Source organism: Papio anubis, chromosome 20 (assembly GCF_008728515.1).
Source record: "Papio anubis isolate 15944 chromosome 20, Panubis1.0, whole genome shotgun sequence".
In the NCBI taxonomy this organism is placed as follows: domain Eukaryota; kingdom Metazoa; phylum Chordata; class Mammalia; order Primates; family Cercopithecidae; genus Papio; species Papio anubis.
The window spans coordinates 44,351,675-44,379,251 of record NC_044995.1 but is presented as its reverse complement, the minus strand read 5'-3'; the positions used below and the strand labels follow the sequence as shown (position 1 = coordinate 44,379,251).

At 48.0% G+C, this 27,577-nt stretch overlaps 1 protein-coding gene across 1 annotated transcript in view; it reads right to left on the bottom strand.

Annotated features, from left to right (window-relative positions):
* The window catches only part of INSR (insulin receptor), a 180,983-nt gene that overhangs the window by 137,009 nt on the left and 16,397 nt on the right, over positions 1 to 27,577 (bottom strand). The window contains exon 2 of the mRNA XM_031659063.1: positions 19,274 to 19,825. Coding sequence (XP_031514923.1) covers positions 19,274 to 19,825 — 552 coding nt within the window. The remainder of the gene's footprint in view (positions 1 to 19,273; positions 19,826 to 27,577) is intronic.

Below are 27,577 nucleotides of genomic sequence, written 5' to 3'. Positions count from 1 at the left end.
AGGTGATCCACCCATCTCGGCCTCCCAAGGTGCTGGGATTACAGGCGTGAGTTACCACACCCATGCCCCCCACCCCCAGTATCTTTGGAAGCCATCCTTTCAAAACTAAAAGTCTGTGAAGAATTACAACTTCCTCTGAACTACGCTGGCAAATTTAAGACCATCCTCTAACTTTTTTCCTGCATCAAATTCATCCCTCCCTGGGAACCTCTTTCCTTTCAGAGGTTCAGCTATCACTTTCCCCGTGACATTTGTGGTGACGTCTTCTGCCCATTCCGTCTTCCGTACCACCAGGAATCCTAAGATAAACCTCCTGCTTTTTTCTCACCCGAGTAAAATTCCTTTGCAAATAACCTTCATACCTTTCTCGCTTATAAAAATAATTTTCTTAGCAAAACTTGCCTTCGTCAAGAACACAAAGTTTTGTTATGAAGTTTGGTCTGTGCCCTGTTTGTCAGACACTAAGAAAAGGGAGGCCCGTCGGCACTGTTTTGCCACAGAAAAGAATTCTCAGATGTAATCCCGCATAGCTTTATCACTCAAGTATGGATCTCCAGACAAATATTTAGTCTTGCCCAGTAAAAAAAAAAAATGGGTACACCTGTGATCCCACTGAACTGGGGGAGGCTGGGGTGCTAGAACTGCTTCAGCCCAGGAGTTTAAGACCAGCCTGGACAATATAGTGAGACCCCATCTGTACAAAAAATAAATTTTAAAAAAATTAGCTTGGGCTAGGCACAGTGGCTCACACCTGTAATCCCAGCACTTTGGGAGGCCGAGGCAGGAGGATCACTTGGGGTCAGAAGTTCGAGACCAGCCTGACCCTCATGGTGAAACCTGTCTCTAATAAAAATATAAAAAGTAGGTGGGCATGGTGGCGTGCACCTGTAATTCCAGCTACTCAGGAGGCTGAGGCAGGAGAATCACTAGAGCCCAAGAGGTGGAGGTTACAGGAGAAAAGAAAGAAAAAGAGGAGGGGAGGAGAGGGGAGGGAGGGGAGAGGAGGGGAGGGAAGGAAAATGAAGAGAGAGAAAAAGAAAGAGGAGGGAGAAAGGGAAAGAGGAAGGAGGAGGGAGGGAGGAAGGGGGAAAGGGAAGGGAAGTAAGAAATAAAAAGGAAGAAAGGAAAGGAAAGAAAGAGAAAGAAGGAAGGATGGAGAGAGAGGGATAAAGGGAGGGAGGGAGAGGGAGGGAGAGATGGAAGGAAGGGAGGAAATAAAGAAAAAGGAAGGAAGGAAGGAAGGTGGAAGGAGGGAAGGAAGGAAGGAAGGAAGGTAGGTAGAAGGGAGGAAGGGAGGAGGGAAGGAGGGAAGGAGGGAAGGAAGGGAGAAAGATGAGAGTTTGGGCAACTGTGCTTTAAAAACTGTGTTTTTTGTTTTAAAACAAAAGAAAAAGAATAAAAATCAAAGAACTCACCACCACTCAGAGCCACGTGCAGACGAACAGCATCAAGCATGGTCGCCTTTGAAAACAGCTGACTGCAGAGAGTGCGGAAGTGTTACTTGTTAAATAAAGTCAGTCCCAGAGGTAGAACCTGAGTGTGACCCTAGCTCTGGGTCTGGAGCTCAGACGGGCAAGCGGAACTGCCCCAGGAACGTACAATCAGCAACACTCAGACTGGGGAATGCACCCCAAGTCAAAGAGCCCAGCTCTTCAACAGACAGAAGGTAAGGAACAGAAAGGGATGGAGGGAGAACCTGTGGACCAGGGTTTCTCCCCCTCAGCACTATTGACATTTGGGGCTGGATCATTCTTTGTGGCTGGGCTGTCTCCGCATTGCAGGATGTTGAATAGCATCCCTGGCCTCCATCTGCTCAATGAAAGCAGTACACACACGTTCCCTGGAGTTGTGACAACCAAAAATGTCTCCAGACATTGCCAAATGTCCCCTGGGAGACAAAATCACCCTCAGTTAAAAACCACTGCTAGAGATCCAAACAAACACATCAATTTATTTTATTGTTTTTCTTTATTTTTGAGCTAAGGTCTTGCTCTGTCACACAGGCTGGAGTGCGATATGCGATCTCGGCTCATTGCAGCCTCAACTTTCTATGCTCAAGCGATCCTCCCACCTCAGCCTCCCGAGTAGCTGGGACTACAGGCATGCACCATCACGCTCGGCTCATTTTTTATTTTATTTTTAGTAGAGATGGCGTCTCACTATGTTGTCCAGGCTGGTCTCCAACTCTTGGCCTCAAGTGATCCTCCCGCCTCAGCCTCCCAAAGTGCTGAGATTACAGGCACGAGCCACCACACCCGGCCATCAATTTTTTTTTAACGGGCAAAGCTAAATATTTGTCTAGAGATTCACACTTAGGTGATAAAACTATACAGAAAGAAGGAAGTGATGTCTACAAAAGACAGGACAGTGACTACTCTGGGGGAAGAAGGCTGTGACTAGGATGTGGTCCATACCATGGCTTTTGGAGGGGCTGTTCTGGCAAAGCACTATTTCTCAACCAGAGTTAGGGATTACAAGGGTGTTCACGTTAGAGTGAACCATTAGGCTATTCATTTGTTTTGTGTGGCTTTCTGAATCTGTGGTGTTTTTATACAATAAGATAGAATTTTTTAAAGTAAAACCAAAAAAACAGAAAAAGAAGCTTTGATTCCATTAATTAAACATAGAATTACCAAGTAACCCAGCGATTCCACTCCCAGGTATAACTTCGAAAGAAGTGAAAATAGCCCAGGTGCGATGGCTCATGCCTGTAATTGCAGCACTTTGGGTGGATGAGGTGGGTGCATCACCTGAGGTCAGAAGTTCGAGACCAGCCTGGCCAACATGGCGAAACCCTGTCTCCACTGCAAATACAAAAATTTGCCAGCGCGTGGTGGTGCACGCCTGTAATCCCAGCACTTTGGGAGGTCGAGGCGGGTGGATCACTTGAGGTCAGGAGTTCAAGAGCATTCTGGCCCACATGACGAAACCCCATCTCTACTCAAAATACAAAAAATTAGCCAGGCGTGGTGGTGTTCACCTGTAATCCCAGTTACTCAGGAGGCTGAGGCAGGAGAATCGCTTGAACCCAGGAGGTTGCAGTGAGCTGAGATCACGCCACTGCACTCCAGCCTGGGTGACAGAGCAAGACTCCATCTCAAAAAAAAAACAAAAGAAATTTAAAGAAAAGGCATCTTGACCACTTTGGATCAAACCTGTCTGCTAGGTTGTAAATTTCTTTGCAAACGAGGAAACCCTTAACGTCATCACCGCCAATGAGGCAGCCTGAGACAAGAGCCTTGTTCACCAGCTGACGGGCTTTGCAGGTGGTCAGTAAACAACGCAGTACTTCGCACACCGCGTGTCGGCATGACTAGCTGCCAGCGCTTTAAAACCCGTCCTTATCAGACCTTTGAGTAAGAATGTTTTCCTTCCCCAGGTGAGCCCTTGGAAACACTTGGTAATAAAGCCTATTAAAAAGCCATTCTTTCTAGGCTGCAGTCAATAAGCCATGGGGTCATTAAAGATCCAAGACCCTCCTTGCGTGGGACAAAACGAGAGGCAAAGAAACTTCTATGATAAGGAAGCCACGGCCAGGCGCAGTGGCTCGCGCCTGTAATCCCAACACTTTGGGAGGCCGAGGCGGGCAGATCACAAGGTCAAGAGATCGAGACCATCCTGGCCAACATGGTGAAACCCCATCTCTACTAAAATACAAAAAAAAATTAGCCAGGCATGCTGGCGTGCACCTGTAGTCCCAGCTACTTGGAGGCTGAGGCAGGAGAATGGCGTGAACCTGGGAGGCGGAGCTTGCAGTGAGCTGAGATTATGCCACTGCACTCCAGCCTAGTGACAGAATGAGATTCTGTCTTAAAAAAAAAAAAGAAGAAGAAGCCACAGGACCCTCTACCCCAAACCCTCTAGGTAGGTACTTGACAATGGTGGGCTTCACCTACCACATGCCCTACAGTGTAATTTTTTTTTTTTTTTTGATACGAAGTTTTGCTCTTGTCACCCAGGCTGGAGTGCAGTGACGTGATCTCGACTCACTGCAACCTCCACCTCCTGGGTTCAAGCGATTCTCCTGCCTCAGCCCCTCAAGTAGCTGGGATTACAGGTTCCCACCACCAGGCCCGGATAATTTTTGTATTTTTAGTAGAGACGGGGTTTCACCATGTTGGCCAGGCTGGTCTCGAGCTCCTGACCTCAGGTGATCCGCCTGCCTGGGCCTCCCAAAGTGCTGGGATTACAGGCGTGAGCCACCGTGCCTGGCCCCTCCAGTGCAAATTTGATGATCATGCTAAGTCCAGTGTGTTGAGAGACCTCAGTCCACTTCCCAAGCCCGTGATTGGAGGAAGGTGGCTCAATCTACAGCTACTCCTCAGGCCCCAGGATGACGGAACCAGGGAGCAGAGGAGAGTAATGTTTTCAATGCTTTCTTGTTTGCCTCCCACTCTTGACATCATTTATGTTTAAAAATGAGCAACAGGGCCGGGCGCGGTGGTTCAAGCCTGTAATCCCAGCACTTTGGGAGGCCGAGACGGGCGGATCACGAGGTCAGGAGATCGAGACCATCCTGGCTAACACAGTGAAACCCTGTCTCTACTAAAAAATACAAAAAACTAGCCGGGCGAGGTGGTGGGCGCCTGTAGTCCCAGCTACTCAGGAGGCTGAGGCAGGAGAATGGCGTAAACCAAGGAGGCGGAGCTTGCAGTGAGCTGAGATCCGGCCACTGCACTCCAGCCTGGGCAACAGAGCAAGACTCTGTCTCAAAAAAAAACAAAACAAAACAAAACAAAACAAAAACCAGCCGGGTGTGGTGGCATGTGCCTGTAATCCCAGCATTCTCACTGAGGTAGGAGAATTGCTTGAACTCGGGAGGCAGAGGTTGCAATCAGCCGAGATCGCGCCATTGCACTCCAGCCCAGGTGACACAGCGAAGCTCCATCTCGGAAAAAAAAAAAAGGAAAATGAAAAAATGAGCAAACAGGTCAGCCTGGTGGCTGACACCTATAATCCTAACACTTTGGGAAGCCCAAAGTGGGAGGATTGCTTGAGTCTAAGAGTTCAAGACCAGCCTGGGCAACATACCAAAATCCCCATGTCTACAGAAAGAAAAGTTAAAAAAAAGAAATGAGCCAGGCATGGTGGTGTGCACCTGTAGTCTCAGCTAATGGGGAGGCTGAAACAAGAGGGTCACTTCAGGACAGGAATTTGTGACTAGCCTGGGAAACATAGCAAGACTCCATCTCTTAAATAAATAAATAAATAAATAAATAAATAAATAAATAAAATTAGCTGGGCGTGGTGGTGTGCACCTGTAGTTCCAGCTACTGGAGAGGCTGAGGCTGGAGGATTGCTTGAGCCCAAAAGGTTGAGGCTGCAGTGAGCTGTGATCACACCACTGCACTGCAGCCTGGGTGACAGAGCAAGACCCCATCTCAAAACCAAACCAACAACAACAAAACAAAAAACAGAGAGGGAAGACAGAGGAAAGGGGAGCTAGGGTAAGGGGTACAATTTTGAAACTCCAGCATGCACACATCGCCTCCCTTTATTGGGGAATGGACGGTTCTATCTGACGCAGGCACATTCAGAGAGACAGACCACAGAAGGGCCTGGGCTCCCGGCCTGACGCACACGCTTGCTGACGTCCCTGGGTCCTCCCCGGGGCATTTCAGGTGTTTAGTCACAAAGAACAGATTTTAATTCTGACAAAGGGTCGGGTGACATGGGAAGTAACTGGTCAATGAATATCAGGTAGGAAGGAGAAAGAGAAAAACTTGTCAGACCAGTTAAGCCGCCTTTCTATAACGATGGATTTTAATTCTACCCCCCTTCTTCCCAAAAGGATTGGACCAAAAGGTCAGTTTCAACTGATAGCCCTCAGCCTCCCCGCCCCGGCCTGGCCCTCTGCCCCTCACCGGCTCCAGGAAGCCGGGCAATGGTGGGAATTGTAAATTCATGATCTTCACCACTCAAGATTTAGACATCATCTGTGGGGCAGCCAAGTGACCACACGGCCAACTAGTCTACCATCTTTCAGCGCAGCCTTGAAACCACTACAGCACTTTCTGCCCACCCAGTTTATATAACCTGATAGTTACTTTGACTTCCTCCCTGACTCAGCAAGGACTGCAGGGCCCCAGCAAAAAGCCTGGCTCAGCAAGGCTGTCCACTCAGCACTGGTAGAAACAGCCCCTCCTAAACACAGCCCCCGTGTGACCTTCATGAGGGCACTGGAGCCCATAAGGACTCTGCACTGGTCCAAGCCTCCCTTCCCAGCACGAGGCACCTTCTTCACTCTTTCCCACAAAACGCCTCTTGGCCTTGCCTTTGCCATTTCATCCACCCGAATACCCTCCCCTCTCACCCTCTCTTGTCTTTTCTTTTTTTTTTCTTGTCTTGTCTTTGTTTTTCATTTCTTTTCTGTCTTTCTTTTTGTTTTTGTTCGTTTGTTTGTTGTTTGTTTTTGAGACAGGGTCTCACTCTGTTACCCAGGCTGGAGTACAGTGGTCTAATCATAGCTCACTGCAGCCTCCAAGTCCCAGGCTCAAGCGATCCTCCTACCTCAGACTCCTGAGTAGCTAGGACTACAGGCACACAGCACCATGCTTGGTTAATTTTTTTAAAATTTTTTGTAGAGATGGGGTCTTGCTATGTTGCCCAGGCTGAGCTCAAATTCCTGGGTTCAAGCAATCCTCCTGCCTCAGCCTCCCAAAGTGCTGGGGTTACAGGTGTGACCCACCATACCAACCTCATCCTCTTTCTTTGTGATCCTTGACACCCAAACCAAAGCACGTCTCTGCCACTCTGATCTGGAACAATCTCTCCTCTTTTACAAATGCCAACGGCAGTTCATCTTCAACCCCTGGAAGAGGAGCCGGGAGCCCAGAAACATACTTTCCAGAGCACTCGTTCTTTCCTGCTCTACAAAATCCAATCATCTCCAAAGTGAAAAGTTTAAAAACTTTCAAATTTTTAAAATGTATTTTATTTAAAAATAAAATAAAAATAAATAAATAAGGGCCGGGCACGGTGGCTCACGCCTATAATCCCAGCGCTTTGAGAGGCCGAAGTGGGAGGATCACCCAAGGTCAGGAGTTTGAGACCACCCTGGCCAAAATAGAGAAACCCCATCTCTACTAAAAACACAAGAAAAAAACAATTAGCCAGGCATAGTGGTGGGCGCCTGTAGTCCCAGCTACTTGGGAGGCTGAGGCAAGAGAATCACTTGAACCCAGGAGGTGGGAGTTGCAGTGAGCCGAGACTGCACCACTGCACTTCAGCCTGGGCAGCAAAGCAAGACTCCATCTCACTAAATAAATAAATGAATAAATAATTCCAATCATGGCTGGCACCGTGACTCACAGCTATAATATAGCGCAACACTTTGAAGGTTGAAGCGGGTAGGCTGCTTGGGCCCAGGAGTTCAAGACCAGCCTGGGTAACGTGGTGAAACCCCACGTCTACAAAAAATACAAAAATTAGCCGGGCATGGTGGTACGTGCCTGGAATTCCAGCTACTCGGGAGGCTGAAGTACAAGGATTGCTAAGCCAGGAGGTCAAGGCTGCAGTGAGCCAAGATTGCGCCACTGCACCCCAGCCAGGGCGACAGAGTTGAGACCCTTGTCTCAAAAAGAAAAAAAAAATGCTAATCATCTGAGTGAAAAATGAATTACAAATTCTGTGGAATTTTTTTCAGTATAGTGATTATTTCTCGCCTAGATTTTTTTTAAAAAGATCTTTGACAACTTAAAAGGGAAGAAAGAGGAATGAGAAATTCAAGTGGGCCATCACTGGCGTTACATGCTCTACCCCACCTTTTTTTTTTTATTTTTTTGAGATGGAGTCTCGCTGTGACGCCCAGGCTGGAGTGCAATGGCACAATCTCGGCACACTGCAACTTCAGCCAAGCGGTTCTCCTGTCTCAGCCTCCCCAGCAGCTGAGATTATAGACACACGCCACCCCGCCTGGCTAATTTTTGTATTTTTAGTAGAGATGGGGTTTTACCACATTGGCCAGTGTGGTCTCGAACTCTTGACCTCAGGTGATCCACCCACCTCGGCTTCCCAAAGTGCCCGGCCTCCCCTACCTTATCTTTTTCTTTTTGTTGGATCCCCACGTGCAGGCGTTACACTTTCTCGTCTTCTGCGTGGACGACAATAACATCACCACAAGGGAATTTATCCATATTCCCTGTTATCTGGAGAACATCATGATTTCCAGGTACTCTGCTCCAAACACGTCTAGAAGCACCGGTCTGATGACTCACTCGAAGGGGAAAGGTAGGGTGGGAGGAGGGAGGCGGGTGGAGAGGGGCCTTGTCTTGTACATCATATACTGCACTCTGCCACCCAAACAGAGCTCAAAAAAAAAAAAAAAAAAAAAAAACAAAGAAAAACAAATGCTAATCATCTGAGTGAAAAATGAATTATGGCTACTGTGGAATTTTTTTCAGTACAGTGATTTGTGTTTGTTTCTCTCCTAGATTTTTCTTTTTTTTTTTTTTTAACAGATCTTTGACAACACAAAAGGGAAGAGAGATGAATGAGAAATTCAAGTGGTCCATGATTCGCGTTACATGTTCTACCTCACCTTTCTTTTTTTTTTCTTTTTTTGAGAAGGAGTCTCAAAAAGGAAGGAAAGAAGGAAAGGAAGGAAAGAGGGAGGGAGGGAAGGGAAGGAAGGGAAGGAAGGGAAGGAAGGGAAGGAAGGGAAGGAAGGGAAGGAAGGAAAGTACCAGCAAAGGTCAGTACCAGCAAAGGGCAGCTGGGCTTTGTGGGCCTGAGGCCGTGGTGGTCCCAAGTTCCACTGAAACAGCCTCTATCCCTGAATGTGAATGTCCAGCTCATATATAGAGAGACGGAGTCTCGCCCTGTCGCCCAGGCTGGAGTGCAGTGGTGCAGTCTCCACTCATTGCAACCTCCGCCTCCCAGGTTCAGGTGATTCTCCTGCCTCAGCCTCCTGAGTAGCTGGGATTACAGGTGCCTGCCACCATGCTCAGCTAATTTTTGTACATTTTTTTAGTAGAGATGGGGTTTCTCCATGTTGGCCAGGCTGGTCTCGAACTCCTAGCCTTGAGTGATCCGCCCACTTCAGCCTCCCAAGGTGCTGGGATTACAGGCATTAGCCACCACGCCTGGCCAAAAATGTGAAAAAGCAGTCTTAAGCCAAGCAAGCACTATGGCTCACGCCTATAGTCCCAGCACTTTGGGAGGCCAAGGCAGGAGGATTGCTTGAACCCAATTGTTTGAGACCAGCCTGGGCAACATAGCAAGACCCCATCTCTACCAAAAATATAAAAAGAAATTAGCTGGGCATGGTGGTGCATGCCTGTGGTTCCAGCTACCCAGGAGGCTGAGGTTGCAGTGACCTATGGTCATCCCACAGCACTCCAGCCTGGGCGACAGAGTGAGACCCCATCTCTAAAAATAAAAAGAAAATAAAAAATTCTTAGCTCATAGGTCATACAAAAATAGCAGCTGGCGGGCTGGATTTGGCCCACGGGTCATAGTTTGCTGATCACTGGACAAAGGCCTTACGTCAGACAAGTCTGAAGTCAAACCATTCCCCAGCTAGGTCTCCTAGAGCGAGTCTCTTAATTCCTAGCCATGCCACAGTTCCCTCTTCCCTAAAATGAGGGTAATAAACCCTCATAGGCTGTGGTGGGATCCCCTAAGGCATTGCTTAGCACATAGTAAGTGCTCAATAAACACTAGCTATTGATGAGTGTTAAGGATGTCATTGTTTGTCAACTGTGAGCCAGGTACTAGACAGGTGCTTGAGATATAACAAAGTCCCTTGGGGGAGCTTAGTCTGATGGGAGAGGCCCTAGTCAAGACAGGATGAGAAGGCTGATAAGAAGAGGCAACAAGCATGTTGGCAGGGGCAAATTCTAGATTTCCTCTCTAGTTTCTTTTCCTTCCTTCCTTCCTTCCTTCCCTCCTTCCTTTCTTTCCTCCTTCCTTCCTTCATTCCTTTCCTTTCTCCTTTCCTCCTTCCTTCCTTTCTCCTTCCCTCCTTCTTTCCTTCCCACCTTCCTTCCTTCCTTCTTTCCCTCCTTTCTTTCCTTTTCTTTCTTCCCTCCTTCCTTACTTCCTTTTCTTTTCTTTCTTCCCTCCTTCCTTCCTTTCTTTTTACAGTTTCCTGCATTTCACCAACTTCCCCCAGTGACATCTATAAGACACAATGGTAAGAAGCTTGGATTCTGAGCCAGAATACCCAGGTTGAAATCCCATCTCCACTACTTACTACCCGTGTGTATGTGTGTGTAGCTGTGTGTTTGTGTGCATGTGTGTGTGTCTGTGTGTGTGTCTCTGTGTCTGTGTGTGTGTCTGTGTGTGTGTGTGTCTGTGTGTGTGTGTCTGTGTGTCTGTGTGTCTCTGTGTATGTCTGTGTGTGTGTCTGTGTGTGTGTGTGTGTGTGCGCGCACTCGGTAGGGTGGTGGTGGGGCAGGGCGGTGTTGGAAATGGAAGTTGCTTAACGTCTCGAAGCTTTAGTGGCCTCAACCATAAATAAGACTGTTGGGAAGATGGGATGCAATATCCTAATGAAAGCACCTAGAACCATGGCTGGCATGAAATCAGCATTTGTTGCAAAGACAATTTCGATTGTTAAAATACCAAGACAAGCCCAGAGTGGTGGCTCACACCTGTAATCCTAGCACTTTGGTAGGCCAAGGCAGGCGGATCACTTGAGGCCAGGAGTTCGAGACCAGCCCAGGCAACATGGCGAAACCCCATCTCTACTAAAAATACAAAAATTAGCCAGGCATGGTGGCACGTGCCTGTCATCCTAGCTACTCAGGAGGTTGAGGCAGGAGAATCTCTTGAACCCAGGAGGCGGAGGTTGCAGTGAGCTGAGATCATGCCACTGCACTCCAGCCTGGACAACAGAGCAAGACTCTGTCTCAAAAAAAAAAAAGAAAGAAAGAAAGAAAGAAAAATCAAGGTAAGCCCAGCGTGGCAGCTCACACCTGTAATCCCAGCACTTTGAGAGGCTGAGGTGGAGGAATTCCTTTGAGGCCAGGAGTTTGGGACCAGCCTGGACGACATAGCAAGACTCCCATCTCAATTTTTAAAAATATTAAAAACTAAATAGAAATGTAAAAAAATAAACTGTCAAGGCAAACTTTTTAAATGGAAGAAGAAAAAAATAGCAGAGTTTCCATAGGCAGCTAAAAATTCTGCCAAAAATCAAACCCTCCAAGAGCATGCATTTAACCTAGGACATTTAAATACGCGATATTTTATGTGGTAGGCAGAATACCACACGTTCAGAGACTTTGACTCGGAGCCGTAATCTCAGACCCAGGGAGGAGAGATTTGCTGCTTTCGGCCTCCGCCTCCTGCTTTGGTGCCGACGTCCATATGTGGCATCTCGGGCTGGTTTCCCCTGGCACCCAGCATGTCCCGACCTCACCCACCCCTCTGGCTGGCAGTAAGCAGCTGGGGTGACCTCCCAGAAAGAAAATGCCAGTGGATTTGGCTAAAGCAGCTGGTCAGGCAAACCCTGTGGCTTCTGGTCTCCTTGAAATGCCCAGAGCTGAGAATTTCCAGAGCATCGCACGCTGTTGGCACCTGACAAATCAGGGTGGTCTTCCCTCCGGGGCTGGAGGTGTGGCACCCACCCCTCATCAGCAGGTCACACGATGCACGTTCCTCTGCCTGCCTCAAAACCAAAGTCAGAAAGGAGGCTGAGCCCTGGTAGATATTCACCTGGAAGCTAGTCTGCCCAGATAGGGTGGGCCCATGGTGCTGACTGACTGGAAGCTTCTAGAACACTCACGGAGCACCCGAGGCTGGGTTACGTGCCTCCCCCTGCACCATCTCATTTAACCCCCACAAACCACCACCCTAAGAAGCAGGTCCCATAATGACGCCCATTTTTCAGATGGAGAAAGTGAGGCTTGAGCCAGCTTGTGACCAGTCAATGGTAAAACGAGACTGGAAGCCGGTGCTGCCTGCCTCCAGGAACTTCTTTTTTTTTTTTAAAGACAGAGTCTCACCGAGTCTCACTCTGTCGCCCAGGCTGGAGTGCAGTGGTGCGACCTCAGTTCACTGCAACCTCCAGCCCCCGGCCCGTGCGATCTTCCCACCTCAGCCTTCCAAGTAGCTGCGATTACAGGCACCTGCCACCACGCCTGGCTAATTTTTGTATTTTTTGTAGCGATGGGGTTTCTCTACTTGAACTCCTGAGCTCGAGCAATCTGCCCTCCTCGGCCTCCCAAAGTGCTGGCATTACAAGCGTGAGCCACGGTGCCCGGCTGGTTGAACTAACGTAGATCTCCCTCTAACGCTCCCACTCCTCTGAGGATACTTGGTTTGATCGTGAACATCTGCATTTGCCACTGGACTGGCTGCTCTGAGGAGGCAAAGGCTGGCTCTCTTCCTATGCCCTGAGTGCCCCAGAACATACCTAGTAGGCAATCAATAAATGAGCTACACAGATCCCGTCTCCACTCTTCCCATGCAGGGCTTCGTGCATTGGACCTATTCTGGTATCTTCGCCCCAAATCCATGGCAGGATAATGGAGAGAGGGTGTCCTCTCCAGGCTATGGATCATTAGCACATGCCATGTTTCTTTTTTTTTTTTTTTTTATTTCCCCTAACCATTTTTTTTTTTTAAAAAAAAAAAAATAGAGTTTCACTCTGTCACCCAGTTTAGAGTGCAATGGCACAATCTCGGCTCACTTCAACCTCTGCCTCCTGGGTTCGAGTGATTCTCCTGCCTCAGCCTCCTGAGTAGCTGGGATTACAGGTGCCCACCACCACGCCTGGCTAATTTTCATATTTTTAGTAGAGACAGGGTTTCACTATGTTGCCCAGGCTGGTCTCAAACTGCTGATCTCAAGAGATCCACCCACCTCGGCCTCCCAAAGTGCTGGGATTACAGGTGTGGGGCCTCCACACCCGGCCCCCTTAACCATCGAAAGCCTTCCTTTGGTCTTTCTCTAAAAAGCATCACTGCTTAAGGGACAGATAGAAGAAGGGGTGTATGCTGCTTGGAATTGCTTAAACTAGGTCCAAAGGACAAACCAGCATCTTCATCCTAAATATTATCCATTCCCCTGATGCTTCCAGAAGCTGCCAAGTGTGGAAGACAAAAACAGCAATTACAGATGTTCACGGAAGGATCTGAGAAGACTCTGGGGGAAAAGAGGGGTTAATGGATAGTTTTCTCCAGCCCATTTCTGTCGCCTAAGACAGGGGAGTATCCTCTGAAGGTTCAATCTATTCTGCATTCCAAAATCCCATCACAGCAGGGCACGGTGGCTCATGCCTGTAATCCCAGCACTTCGGGAGGCCGAGGCGGGCGGATCACGAGGTCAGGAGACTGAGACCATCCCGGCTAACATGGTGAAACTCCGTCTCTACTAAAAATACTAAAAAATTAGCCGGGCGTGGTGGCAGGCGCCTGTAGTCCCAGCTACTCAGGAGGCTGAGGCAAGAGAATGGCGTGAACCCGGGAGGTGGAGCTTGCAGTGAGCCAAGATCACGCCACTTGCACTCCAGCCTGGGCTACAGAGTGAGACTCCGTCCCAAAAAAAAAAAAAAAAAATCCCATCAGACATTAAATAAGCCTCTGAAGGCTGGGTGAGGTGGCTCATGCCTGTAATCCTAGCACTTTGGGAGGCTGAGGTGGGTGGATCACCTGAGGTCAGGAGTTCGAGACCAGCCTGGCCAACATGGTGAAACCCCATCTCTACTAAAAATACAAAAAATTAACTGGTCATGGTGGCAGGTGCCCATAATCCCAGCTACATGGGAGGCTGAGGCAGGAGAATCGCTTGAACCCGGGAGGCAGAGGTTGCAGTGAGCTGAGATCGCACGGTTGCACTCCAGCTTGGGCAACGAGAGCAAAAGTCCATCTCAAAAAATAAAAAAATAAGTCTCCTAAAGCCTCAGCAACAAGGTTAATGCAGGCATTGAAAAGCTAGATGTGTAAACGGGAGCAGCCCTGATTCACAATGGCAGAAATGTGAAAGGAACCAAGTGCCCATGGATGGATGAATGAACAGGCAAAATGTGCTCCCTCCATACAATGGACATGATTCAGCCTTAAAAAGGAAAGAATTTCCGACACAGGCTACCACGTGGATGAACCTTGAGGACATCCCGCTCAGTGAAATAAGCCAGGCACAAAAGGACAAATCCTGTCTGATTCCACTCACAGGAGGTCCCTAGAGTCATCACATTCATCGAGACAGAAAACAGGAATGGTAGGTGCCAGGGACTGGGAGAGGGAGATGGTGGAGTGAGCGTTTCATGGGGACACAGTTTCAGTTTGGGAGGATGAGAAAGTTTGGGAGATGGTGGTGGTATTGGTTGCAAAACCACGTGAATGTGCTTACTGCCGCTGCACTGTGTACTTAAAATGCTTAAGATGGGGCCAGGCACGGTGGCACACACCTGTAATCCCAGCACTGTGCAAGGCTGAGGTGGGTGTATCGCTTGAGGCCAGGGGTTTGAGACCATCCTGGCCAACGCGGCAAAGCCCCCTCTGTCCTGAAAATACAAAACTTAGCCGGGCGTGGTGGCCGGTGCCTGTAAGTCCCAGCCACTTGGAAGGCAGGAGATCACCTAAATCCAGGAGGCGGAGGTTGCAGTGAGCCGAGATCGCACCACTGCCCCCCAGCCTAGGTGACAGAGCAAGACTCCATCTCAAAAAAAAAAAAAAAAAAAAAAAAAGGTTAAGATGGCAAATGTATTCTATGTGTATTTTACCACAATAAAAGAAATTGAGGAAGGGAAAGAAAGCTGAAGCTGAGTTGTTCTCCAAAGACAGGGGCGACAGTTCGAAAAACAATCATTTCTTGACATTATTATCAGGACATGGCAGGCTCCCTAGGGATACTGCTACTAAATGGGTGGCTGAGATACACACCACATGCCAGGAACCCGGTACCCGGGGAAGTATTACTCGCACCTTCTCCGGGTGACAAAACCCCCAGTACTGGAAAAACAAGCCCGGTTCTTTTCACTCTTTGGTTTTGTGTTCGTTTTTGTTTTTGTTTTCTTTTGTTTTTGAGATAGAGTCTCGCTTTGTCACCCAGGCTGGAGCTCAGTGGCATGAACAGGGCTCAGAGCAGCCTCGACCTCCTGGACACGAGAAGCCTGGTTCTTAATAGCAAAGCAATTTTTGGCCGGGCGCGATGGCTCACGCCTGTAATCCCAGCACTTTGGGAGGCCAAGACGGGCGGATCACGAGGTCAGGAGATCGAGACCATCCTGGCGAACACGGTGAAACGCCGTCTCTACTAAAAATACAAAAAAACTAGCCGGGCGAGGTGGCGGGCGCCTGTGGTCCCAGCTGCTCGGGAGGCTGAGGCAGGAGAATGGCGTAAACCCGGGAGGCGGAGCTTGCAGTGAGCTGAGATCCGGCCGCTGCACTCCAGCCTGGGCGACAGAGCGACACTCCATCTCAAAAAAAAAAAAAAGCAATTTTTAATTCACTCAAAACATCAGGCACAGCCAGGCACGGCCAGGCACACTGGCCAACGCATGTAATCCTAGCATTTTGGGAAGCCAAGGCGGGAGGATTGCTTGAGCTCAGAAGTTTGAGGCCAGCCTGACCAACATGGCCAAACCTTGTCTCTACAACATATACAAAACTTAGCTGGGTGTCAGCTGGGGGCGGTGGCTCACCCCTGGAATTCCAGCACTTTGGGAGGCCAAGACGGGCGGATCACCTGAGGTCGGGAGTTCAAGACCAGCCTGGCCAACATGGAGAAATCCCGTCTCTACTAAAAATACAAAATTAGCCGGGCGTGGTGGCGCATGCCTGTAATCCCAGCTACTCGGGAGGCTGAGGCAGGAGAATCACTTGAACCCGGGAGGCAGAGGTTGCCGTGAGCCAAGATCATGCCATTGTACTCCAGCCTGGGCAATAAGAGCGAAATTCTGTCTCAAAAAAAAAAAAAAAAAAGTAGCCGGATGTGGTGGCACCTGTAATCCCAGTTACCTGGGAGGCTGAGGCAGGAGAATTGCTTGAACCTGGGAGGCGGCGGTTGCAGTGAGCCGAGATCGCGCCACTGTACTCCAGCCTGGGTGACAGGGCGAGACTCTGTCTCAAAAACAAGCAAACAACAACAGCAACTAAAAACCCATCAGGGAGCAGGGGACTCAATCGCAGATAACACCATTCTGGATATTTTGTCTAAAACAGATCCAAAAATAAATTATATCTCAAGACAGGCAAGCCTAGAGCATTTCAAACAAGCACCTACATTTGGAAAACTCAGTAACAGAATAAAAGAATGTTCACTGTTTCCCCTGGTGTCCCAGTTGGAAGCAGCTCACTTGTTTCTAAACAGAGGGGACATCCTTCCCACTCCCCCCAAAAATTATAGTTTTTATTTTGGTGTATGTCTTGCATAAATTTGGCGCAAACCCTAGTTCTGTCTTTTATTAGCTGTGTGGCCCTGGGCAAGTTAAGTAACCTCTCTGGTCATAGTTTAGCTTCTCCTTGCCCCTGACCTACAATATTCTCAGGATTTTTCCACGGTACAATAATAACGGTCCCCTCTCCCACCTCCCTTCACTACCCCATCTTCTTTTTTCAACGCTCCCACTCCCCATTTCCAACCATCCAACATGTACCATGGAAGGACTCATTCTAGGGGCTCCAAGGGAGTCCTCACAGACAATTCCAAGGATTCTATTTAGATCTATTTAAGGACTCAACTCACTCTGAGTGGCTTCCCCAGAGCGTTGGGCTCAGATAAGAAGATCCTCCTTTCTCCCCTCCCTGCTATCTTTTGTGATACAACCCTCAAGCCACCTACTTAACTTCTTCCCACCTCCATCGCATGTTCCCTAGTTCTTCCCAGGGAAACGTGGAAAGAAGTCCATGAAACAACAAACCAGTAACATGTGTGTATGTGGAACTGCCTCCTTGAGCATGAAAACATGATAAAACTACCATGATCAGAACAGTCACGGCTCTGTGGCATGGAGAGGCAAATCTATGGACACACCAGAAACAGACTCCAAAGCAATGGCAAAGAGGTCGATTTCTATAATCAATAGCTATCTGAGGCCCCCAATTAGCTATTCGGAAGAGAAAAGAAACACCCGTTGAATCACACAAACAGATCTCAAGCAGTGAGGCTGAATTTTTTTAGATGCTAATAATTAAAATATAGGCTGGGCATGGTGGCTCACGCCTGTAATCCCAGCACTTTGGGAGGCCGAAGTGAGTGGATCACCTGAGAGTTCGAGACCAGCCTGGTCAACGTAGTGAAACCTCGTCTCTCCTAACAATACAAAAATTAGCTGGGCATGGTGGTGGGTGCCTGTAATCCCAGCTACTCGGGAGGCTGAGGCAGGAGAATCGCTTGAACCTGGGAGGCAGAGGTTGCAGTGAGCCGAGATCGCACCATCACACTCCAGTCTGAACAACAAGAGTGAAACTCTGTCTCAAAAAAAATAAAACTAAATTAAAATATAAAATGTAGAGGAATAAAAAACCTTTCATGGGTAGAGAAAGACATTCTAAGTGTAAAGTACAGAAGTGGCACACAGAAATCCAGCTCTGAACTCCATCAACATTTTAAGCTTCTCCAGCAAAACAAATCCCAGGGCATTTAAACCACTGAACAGCAACAAAAACAATAAAATGCAACTGGCAAAGGGTTAGTAGCCTTCATTGATGAAAACCACATACAGATTAACTTTGCAAAAGCTACTGAGGTACTAAAAGACAAATGGGCAAAGGATATGAACAGGAAGAGAAAACCCAAATGACAAATAAACATGTTTTAAAAGGTTCAGCCCCGATAGCAATCAAAGAAATGCAAATAGAAACAATGACAACACATCAGCTCCTCCCTCCCGCAGTAAATTATGAAAGATCTTTCAAATAACACTCAAAGCTGGCCAAGGTGTTCCCTCTCCTCCAAAGCTAGGAGGAGCGGCCGTTGGTACAATGTTTCCGGAACACCATTTGGCAATCTGCACCAAGAGCCTCTGACCCAGAAATTTCACTTCTGGAAAGCAAGCCTAAAGAAATAACTGCTAGATAAAGCTTTGACTCTAAAATGTTCATCACTTTCTTTGTGAAAACTAGAAATCATCTTTTTTTTTTTTTTTGAGATGGAGTCTCCCTCTGTCGCCCAGGCTGGACTGTAGTGGCACAGTCTCGGCTCACTGCAACCTCCGCCCCTCCAGGTTTAAGCAATTCTCTGCCTCAGCCTCTGGAATAGCTGGGATTACAGGCGCATGCCACCATGCCCGGCTAATTTTTTTGTATTTTTAGTAGAGATGGGATTTCACCATCTTGGCCAGGCTGGTCTTGAACTCCTGACCTCATGATCCACCCGCCTCGGACTCCCAAAGTGCTGGGATTACAGGCGTGAGCCACCGCACCCAGCCAAAATCATCTTTTTTTTGAGACAGAGTTTTGCTCTGGTTGCCCAGGGTGGAGTGCAAAATGGCGCAATCTCGGCTCACTGCAACCTCCACCTCCCGAGATCAAGCGACTCTCCTGCCTCAGCCTCCCAAGTAGCTGGGACTACAGGCGTGCACTGCCACACCCTGGCTAATTTTGTATTTTTAGTAGAGACAGGGTTTCACCATGTTGGTCAGGCTGGTCTCAGACTCCTGACCTCAAGGGGTCCACCCTCCTCAGCCTCCCAAAATGCTGAGATTACAGGTGTGAGCCACCGGGCCCAGTCTGGAAATCATCTTAATGCCCAATAACAGAAATGGTTAAGGAAACCTTTAGTAGACACAACAGATTCCTGAAGACCACTAGAAGGAACAACCCCCAATAAAGTACTCTCAGTGACATGCATTGTGGAATAAGATGAATGTTTTGCTTTTTTTTCGTTTACACGTTTCTTTTTCCAAATGTCTATTATAAGCAATATCACTTCTATAATCAGATAAGAACTAAACTATTTTTTTAAAAAAATCTATAGTTTTCCACTCCTTTTCCTCTCCCAAGCAAGAAGAACATTCCCTGTCTAGCACAGGAGGTGGCAAACTGCTGTCCTCCAGCAAAATCCGGCCCACGACTTGTTTTTGTAAATAAAGTTTTATTGAAACAAAGCCACAGTCACGTTTATGCGTGCCTGTGGCTGCTTGCCCACTACAATGGCAGAATTGAGTCACTGCATCAGAGACCATATGGCCTGCAAAATCTGAAGTATCTACTATCTGAGTCTTTACAGAAAAAGTCTGCCACTCCCTGGGCTAGTGAATGCCACCACCCACTGTTCCCCGGCCCCTACCTAATGTCCGTTTAACATTTTTAAGCTATAAACATTTTAAGCTTTCTAGAACAAGGCACTAGACACTGCTTAGAACCCTGTATCCCCAGCATACCTTTCTGGCAGTGACTATGAGTCCAACACCGTTCGACAAACTGCCCATTGATGACAGTGGCGGGGCAGTTGGTCTTGCCCTTCGCTGTACCCGGACAGATGTCTCCACACTCCTCGTTGTCGTCTTTGTTCAACACGATGTAATTATCCTCCACGGAATCCAGGATGCGGGACCAGTCGATAGTGGCCAAGTAACAGAGCTCGTTGTTCTTCTCGATGCGGACAGAACCCCGGGTGATGTTCATTAGATTGTAGAGGCCAAGTTCCTTGAGGTGAACCATCTCGAAGATGACCAGCGCGTAGTTAAAGAACAGTCGTGATCCCCGGATGACCGTGAGGTTGGGGAACAGGTCCTTCAGGCTCTCGAGCCCATAGACCCGGAAGAGCAGCAAGTAATCAGTGATCATTATGAGTTTGGGGAAACTGAGGTCCCGGAAATCTTCGGGCCTCGTTTTGAACATCAAGAGTATCTGCAAGTGTCCTTCGATGACAGAGCAATTCTCCAGCTCGTGTAACCTGGTGAGGTTGTTCCGGATATCCATGCCGGGACACACTAGAAGAGAAAATGAACAGAAAGCAAAGACAGGTGAGCAGACGCACGGTGGATGCGTCAGAAGGATCAGGGGCAGAGCCGGCCTCATGGACGTGAAACTTGGGCCCTGTGTTTTCATCCTGGGCCCTGTAAACCCTGCAGCCGGCCGGGATGAGTGGCTTTCTCTGTAAAGTGCCCATGCCTAAGTAATTACTTTCAAAAGGCCAAGAAAATAATTCTTTTGGCAAGCCCTGTTAAAATCCTTAAAATCATCACCTCTGAAATGATGCAATTGGGACAATGGGATTACAGGGGATTGAGTAACGCGGCAGGTGCAGAAGGCGAAAGGGAAACTGTCTCCGGTGCGTCAACACTGAAGATCTTCAGGAGATGATTTACGGGGATAAAGGTGCCCGCGTCAGAAATGGGGCAAGGAAAGCTGAATGTATTTGTTTTGTCAATCCTCCCACCTCGCTGGCTGACTTTCCTTCCCGGACTGCTCTCCTGGCCTGCAATCAAGACCTAATTACCTTTTACCTGGGTGTGGTGAGAGCTTCCCAGGGAGCCTGATCTCCATTGCACAAATGCCCTGAGTTCTCATTCTACTGAAGGCGGTCCCTCCCAGGCCCCAATGCCCTCCATGGCTCCCCATCACCCTGCACTTCCCTCAAGATTCTGCCCCTCCATCCCCTGCACCCACTAAACAGGCCTGCCCACCACTCTTGCACGACTCCCAAGACTCCTATCCTCCTCTGTAACATGGCTTATGTGGAAGAAGAAGTGAAACAACTCAGGGCAAGCACTCTAACAGTGCCTGAAACATAGCAAGTGCTGCATTAATGTCAGCTATTTTCTTGTTTGTTGTTTTGCCGCTGCTGTTGTCTATTCCTCCAAATATATAACAGTCATCTCTAGGCATCTCTAGGCTAGTCTATCTTTTGGCTGGTGAAGTGCTTTGGACCTTAGCTCCCTATTTCTAAATCCAGCCCATCATGCTTCAAGATATCCAGTTCAAATGCTGCCTCCTCCTCCAGGCAGTCTTCCCTGATTCCCTTTCCTCAGCATACCTATTTGGGTGTTTCTCCTCCTTGTGTCCCTTACACTTGAGTTGACATTTTTCAAAATCAAACTCTTCAGATGGCTTCTCTCTGCCAACGCGCGCACACACACACACACAGACACACAGACACACAGACACACACACCCCGTCTCCCCAACACACACACCACAATCCTCAGCACCTAGAATATAAGGCTCACTATATAACTCCTGCTTATTTTGTTCCAAAACACTAAACCTTCCACCAATATCTTCGAGGAAAACCGATTGTTCTAAAGAATAGTAAATCCTCTTTAAAAAAACCCACCCTGAGAATTACCCACAAAAGAAGCACAAATTAGAAAAACAACAACAACAACAACAAAAAAAAAAAAACAGCAAAAGCAAACAAATGGGAAAAACAAAGTAGCAATAATTCTGAATCACATTCCATGCAGCAAATGGATTAGGCTAAGTCAAGAAAACACACACATACACACACACACACACACACACACACACACATACAGTCACTTGCTAGGAAGTTGGAGGAAAGCCTCAGTACACAACTATGGAATAACCTCCACCCTCCCCTCAACACTGGCTACCTGGGGTCTGAACCAAGCAGGAACCCTGCAGGGACCAAGCTCAGGCTGAGAGGCAGCTTCAAGGGGACAAGGATGCCAGTTCTAGCCCCCCACCCCTCCTAGTCAAGGACCCAACCCCAGTCTGAGGCTCCCAGTCACAGTCACATTAACAGCTTCCACATCCAGAGATGTCGCAGGACCCTGTGTGCCACTGACGCCTCCCAGCAAGCTCTGTCCCCATCTCACAGATGAGAAAACTGAAGCTCCAAGGGGCAAAGGCCATCACTCAAGGACACGCAACTCACCAGCAACTGACAGGATTGCCAGACTTAGCAAATAAAAATGGAGGATGCCTGGTTGAATTTGAATTTCAGATAAGCAACAAAACCTTTTTTAGGATAAGTATAGCCCATGCGATGTTTGGGATATACTTACCCTAAAAACAAAATTACTCATTGTTTCCTTGAAATTCTTGTGGGGTTTGTTGTTGTTGTTGTTTTGAAATGGAGTCTCATTCTGTTGCCCAGGCTGAAGTGCAGTGCCATGATCTTGGCTCACTGCAACCTCCACCTCCTGGGTTCAAGTGATTTTCCTGCTTCAGCCTCCCGAGTAGTGTCCAACACCGTGCCTGGCTAATTTTTGTATTTTTAGTAGAGACGGGATTTCACCATGTTGACCAGGATGGTCGCGATCTCCTGACCTCGTGAACCACCCGCCTCGGCCTCCAAAGTGCTGGGATTACAGGCATGAGCCACCATCCCTGGCCGGCATCCTAGTCTTAGATTTGGCCATAGACCTGGGCTTCTCAGCCCTGAGTCCCACACTATATTTCATTTCTCTTTCTCTCTCTTTCTCTCTCTCTCTCTCTCTCTCTCTCTCTCACTCACACACACACACACACACACACACACACACACACACACTGCAGGTACAAAGAACACTTGCCCTCCATCCTCCCCAGGCTATGGCAGAACCAAAATCAGACATGAATATGCATTCAAAGGTTAACTACGGCTGGGCACAGTGGCTCCTGCCTATAATCCCAGCAGTCTGGGAGGCCACAGTGGGAGAATCTATTCAAGCCAGGAGTTCAAAGTCAGCCTGGGCAACATAGCAAGACCCCAACTCTAAAAAAGAAATAATAATAATTAAATATCCAGGTATGGGCCGGGCGCGGTGGCTCACACCTGTGCACTCCAGCCTGGGCGACAGAGCGAGACTCCATCTCTAAATAAATAAATAAATATCCAGGCATGGTGGCATGTGCTTGTAGTTCCAGCTACTTGGGAGGCTGAGACAGGAGGATCACTTGGGTCCAGGAATAGGAGGTTACAGCGAGCTATGATCACACCACTGCACTCCAGCTTGGGCAACAGAGTGAGACCTTGTCTCGATTTTAAAAAAAACAACGGCCGGGGGTGGTGGCTCACGCCTGTAATCCCAGCACTTTGGGAGGCCAAGATGGGTGGATCACGAGGTCAGGCGATCGAGACCATCCTGACTAACACGTTGAAACCCATCTCTTACTAAAAAATACAAAAAAATTAGCTGGGCCTGGTGGCGGGTGCCTGTAGTTCCAGCTACTTGCGAGGCTGAGGCAGGAGAATGGTGTGAACCCGGGAGGTGGAGGTTGCAGTGAGCCAAGATTACGCCACTGCACTCCAGCCTGGGCAACAGAGCAAGACTCTGTCTCAAAACAACAACAACAACAACAACAACAAAGATTAACTGGCTGTTGGACATTAGGGAAACACAAATTCAAACCACAAAGAGATATTACTTTATCCCCACTAGGATAGCTAAAACCAAAAAGAGTGACAATTACAAGTGCAAAGAATGTAGAGAAATGGGCCGGGCACCGTGGCTCACACCTGTAATCCCAGCTTTTTGGGAGGCCAAGGCGGGCAGATTACCTGAGGTCAGGAGTTCAAGACCAGCCTGGCCAACATGGAGAAACCCCGTCTCTATTAAAAATACAAAAAACAATTAGCTGGGCGTGGTGACAGGCACCCGTAGTTCCAGATACTTAGGAGTCTGAGGCAGGAGAATCACTTGAACCTGGGAGGTGGAGGTTGCAGTGAGCCAAGATCACTGCACTCCAGCCTGGGCGACAGAGCGAGACTCCATCTCAAAGAAAAAAAAATGCAGAGAAATTAGTATCCTTTTGCATTCCTGATGGGGATGTAAAACAGTGCAGCCACTGTGGAAAACACTCTGGTAGTTCCTCAAAATATTAAACCAAGAGTTGCCATATGACCCGGCAATTCCACTCCTAGGTAACTACCTAAGAGAAATGATACTTTATGTCCACACAAAGACGTGTACACAAATGTCTACAGCAGCATTATTCATAATATCTGAGGCTGAGTGCAGTGTCTCACGCCTATAATCCCAGCACTTTGCAAGGTAGAGACGGAAGGATCACTTGAGTCCAGGAGTTCAAGACCAACCTGGGCAACATAGTGAGACTCCATCTCTATAAAAAATTAAAACATTAGCTAGGGATACTGGTGTGTGTCTCTGGTCCCAGCTATATGGGAGACTGAGGCAGGAGGATCGCTTGAGCCTAGGAGTCTGGGACTGCAGTGATCTGTGTTTGCACCCCTATACTCCAGCCTGGGCAACAGAGCAAGATCTTGTCTCAAAAGTAAATACAGGCCGGCCGCAGTGGCTCACACCTGTAATCCCAGCACTGTGGGAGGCCGAGGCAGGTGGATCATGAGGTCAGGAGATCGAGACCATCCTGGCCAACATGGTGAAACACCATCTCTACTAAAAATTAAAAAAAAAAAAAAAAAAAAATTAGCTGGGCGTGGTGACACGTGCCTATAATCCCAGCTACTTGGGAAGCTGAGGCAGAAGAATCGTGTGAATCCGGGAGTCAAAGGTTGCAGTGAGCCAAGATCGCACCACTGCACTCCAGCCTGGCGAAAGAGTGAGACTCTATCTCTAAATAAATAAATAAATGTAAATAAAAGACCAGCCGCAGTGGCTCATTCCTATAATCCCAGCACTTTGGGAGGCCGAGGCAAGGGGATCACCTGAGGTCAGGAGTTCGAGACCAGCTTGGCCAACATGGTGAAAAACCCTGTCTCTACTAAAAATACAAAAATTAGCTGGGCGTGGTGGCACATGCCTGTAATCCCAGCTACTAGGGAGGCTGAGACAGAAGAATGGCTTGAACCCGGGAGGCGGAGGTTGCAGTGAGCTGAGATCGTGCCTTTGTACTCCAGCCTGGATGACAGAGCGAAACTCCATCTCAAAACACACACACACAAAACAAAAACAAAAACAAACAAAAACAAAACAAAACTATGCCTCCAGTGTAGCTGGAACCACAGACATGCACCACCATGCCCAGCTAATTTAAAAATTTGTTTTGTAGAGACAGTGGTCCCGCTATGTTGCCTGGAACGCCCTCAAACTCCTGAATTCAAGCGATCCTCCAGTCTTTGCCTCCCAAAGTGCTGGGATTACAGGTATGAACCTTCTCCATAAAAGAAGTCGAACAGAGAAGGCCACGTTTTCCGACTCCATTCATACAAAAAAATCCAGAAGAGGCAAATCCATAGAGACAGAAAATAGATTCATGGCTGCTAAGAGCTAGGGAAATGGGGGATGGAAAGTGGTAGCTAAAGGGTACAGTGTTTCTTTGAGGATGATGCAAACATTCTAAAACTGACTGTGGTCACAGTTGCACAACTGTAAATGTACTCAAAACCACCTAATTGCACACTTAAAATGGGTGAATTGTATGTCATGTGAATTCTATCTCACTAAAGTTGTTATGAGTAAAGATTAAACAGCTATAATTGTAGGGAACAATCAAGAATTGCTTTTCTTTTTAAATCTCCTATGAATCTAACTCTTAATTCATTAAAGCCGTGTGTGTCCCTATTAGTGAAAGACAATAGTGCAATTTACTCCTGGGACAGAAAATACCCAGAGGATGTTAGAAATGACGGCAGAAATAGACGCAAGGACTTCTGCCAGCTTTTAACATCTCTGAGTGGGAGTGAAGGATGCTTCAAGTTCTTCATAATGGGTACCTGGTTAATGGCCACTCTTTGTACAGGTAGAGAAAGGCAATGAGGAAGAGGGTGCTAGTGGCAGCTAATATTTTCTTTTTTCTTTCTTTTTTCTTTTTTTTTTTTTCCTTTATTTGAGACTGAGTCTCACTCTGTTGCCCAGGCTGGAGTGCAGTGGCACGATCTCGGCTCACTGCAGCCTCCGCTTCCAAGATTCAAGCAATTCTCCTGCCTCAGCCTCCCGAGTAGCTGGGATTACAGGTGCCTGCCACCACTCCCGACTAATTTTGTATTTTTAGTAGAGATGGGATTTCATCATGTTGGCCAGGCTGGTCTCAAACTCTGATCTCAGGTGATCCGCCCACCTCAGCCTCCCAAAGTGCTGGGATTACAGGCGTGAGCCACCGTGCCTGACCACCATCTCCGTACTAAAATATGCCAAATGGGTCAGGTACCGTGGCTCACGCCTGTAATCCCAGCTACTTGGGAAGCCGAGGCAGGAGAATCACTTGAACCCGGGAGATGGAAGTTGCACTGAGCTGAGATCATGCCATTGCACTCCAGCCTGGGCAGCAGAGCAAGACTCCATCTCAAAAATAAAAAAAAGGCCGGGCGCGGTGGCTCACACCTGTAATCCCAGCACTTTGGGAGGCCAAGGCAGGTGGATCACCTGAGGTCGGGAGTTCAAGACCAGCCTGACCAACATAGAGAAACCCCGTCTCTACTAAAAATACAAAATTAGCCAGGCATGGTGGCGCATGCCTGTACTCCCAGTTACTTGGGAGGCTGAGGCAGGAGAACCACTTGAACCCGGGAGGCGGAGGTTGCAGTGAGTCGAGATCGTGCCATTGCACTCCAGCCTGGGCAAAAAGAGTGAAACTCCGTCTCAAAAAACAAAAAACAAAAAAAACAAAAAAAAACCCATTTCATCATGTAATCAATCCTAAAAAAAAAACAAACCAAAAAAAAAAAGATAAATGAGATAGTCTATAGCAGTTGTCCTCAACCTTTTTGGCACCAGGGACCAATGATAGAAGACAATTTTTCCATGGATGGGGATGGGTAGTGATGGTTTTACAATGCAACTGTTTCACCTTGGATCATCAGGCATCAGTTAGATTGTCATAGGGAGCAGGTAACCCAGATCCCTTGTACACACAGTTCACAATAGGATTGGAGCTCCCATCAGAATCCAATGCTGCCACTGATCTGACAGGAGGCGGAGCTCAGGCGGCAATGCTCACCTGCCCTCCGCTCACCTCTGCTGTGCAACCCAGCTCCTAACAGGCCATGGACTGCTACTGGTCTGTGGCCTGAGGGTTGGGGATCCCTGGTCTGCAGGATTTTTTTTCCCATGATGCCTACAAGATGTGGTATGTGCTTTACCCTGGCAGCCTATCTTGAAACGGAGGCTCATTTTTCATTAGAAATATTTGATCTGTGTAATCCCAGCACTTTGGGAGGCCGCGACGGGCGGATCACGAGGTCAGGAGATCGAGACCAGCCTGGCTAACACGGTGAAACCCCGTCTCTACTAAAAAAATACAAAAAACTAGCCAGGTGAGGTGGTGGGTGCCTGTAGTCCCAGCTACTCGGGAGGCTGAGGCAGGAGAATGGCGTAAACCCGGGAGGTGGAACTTGCAGTGAGCTGAGATCCGGCCACTGCACTCCAGCCTGGGCGACAGAGCGAGACTCCATCTCAAAAAAAAAAAGAAATATTTGATCTGTCTATGTAGATTTTATAAAGGGTATCATCGAAAATATAGGTTTGATGTAGAAGAGGCAAGCCCCAAAATTGACCCTTACCCTGGGAGGGTTTTTGGCTTCACCCAGGAAAGAATTCGAGGGCAAGCTGGTGGTGGTAGACGGCACCTTTTTTCGCTGTTGTTGTTGGTTTTTTTCTTTTGTTTTTTTGGAGATGGAGTCTCACTCTGTTGCCCAGGCTGGAGTGCAGTGGCATGATCTCTGCTCACTGCAACATCTGCCACCTGGGTTCAAGCAATTCTCCTGCCTCAGCGTCCCAAGTAGCTGGGAACACAGGCATGCACCACCACATCTAGATAATTTTGTATTTTTAGTAGAGATGGGGTTTCACCATGTTGGCCAGGCTGGTTTCGAAC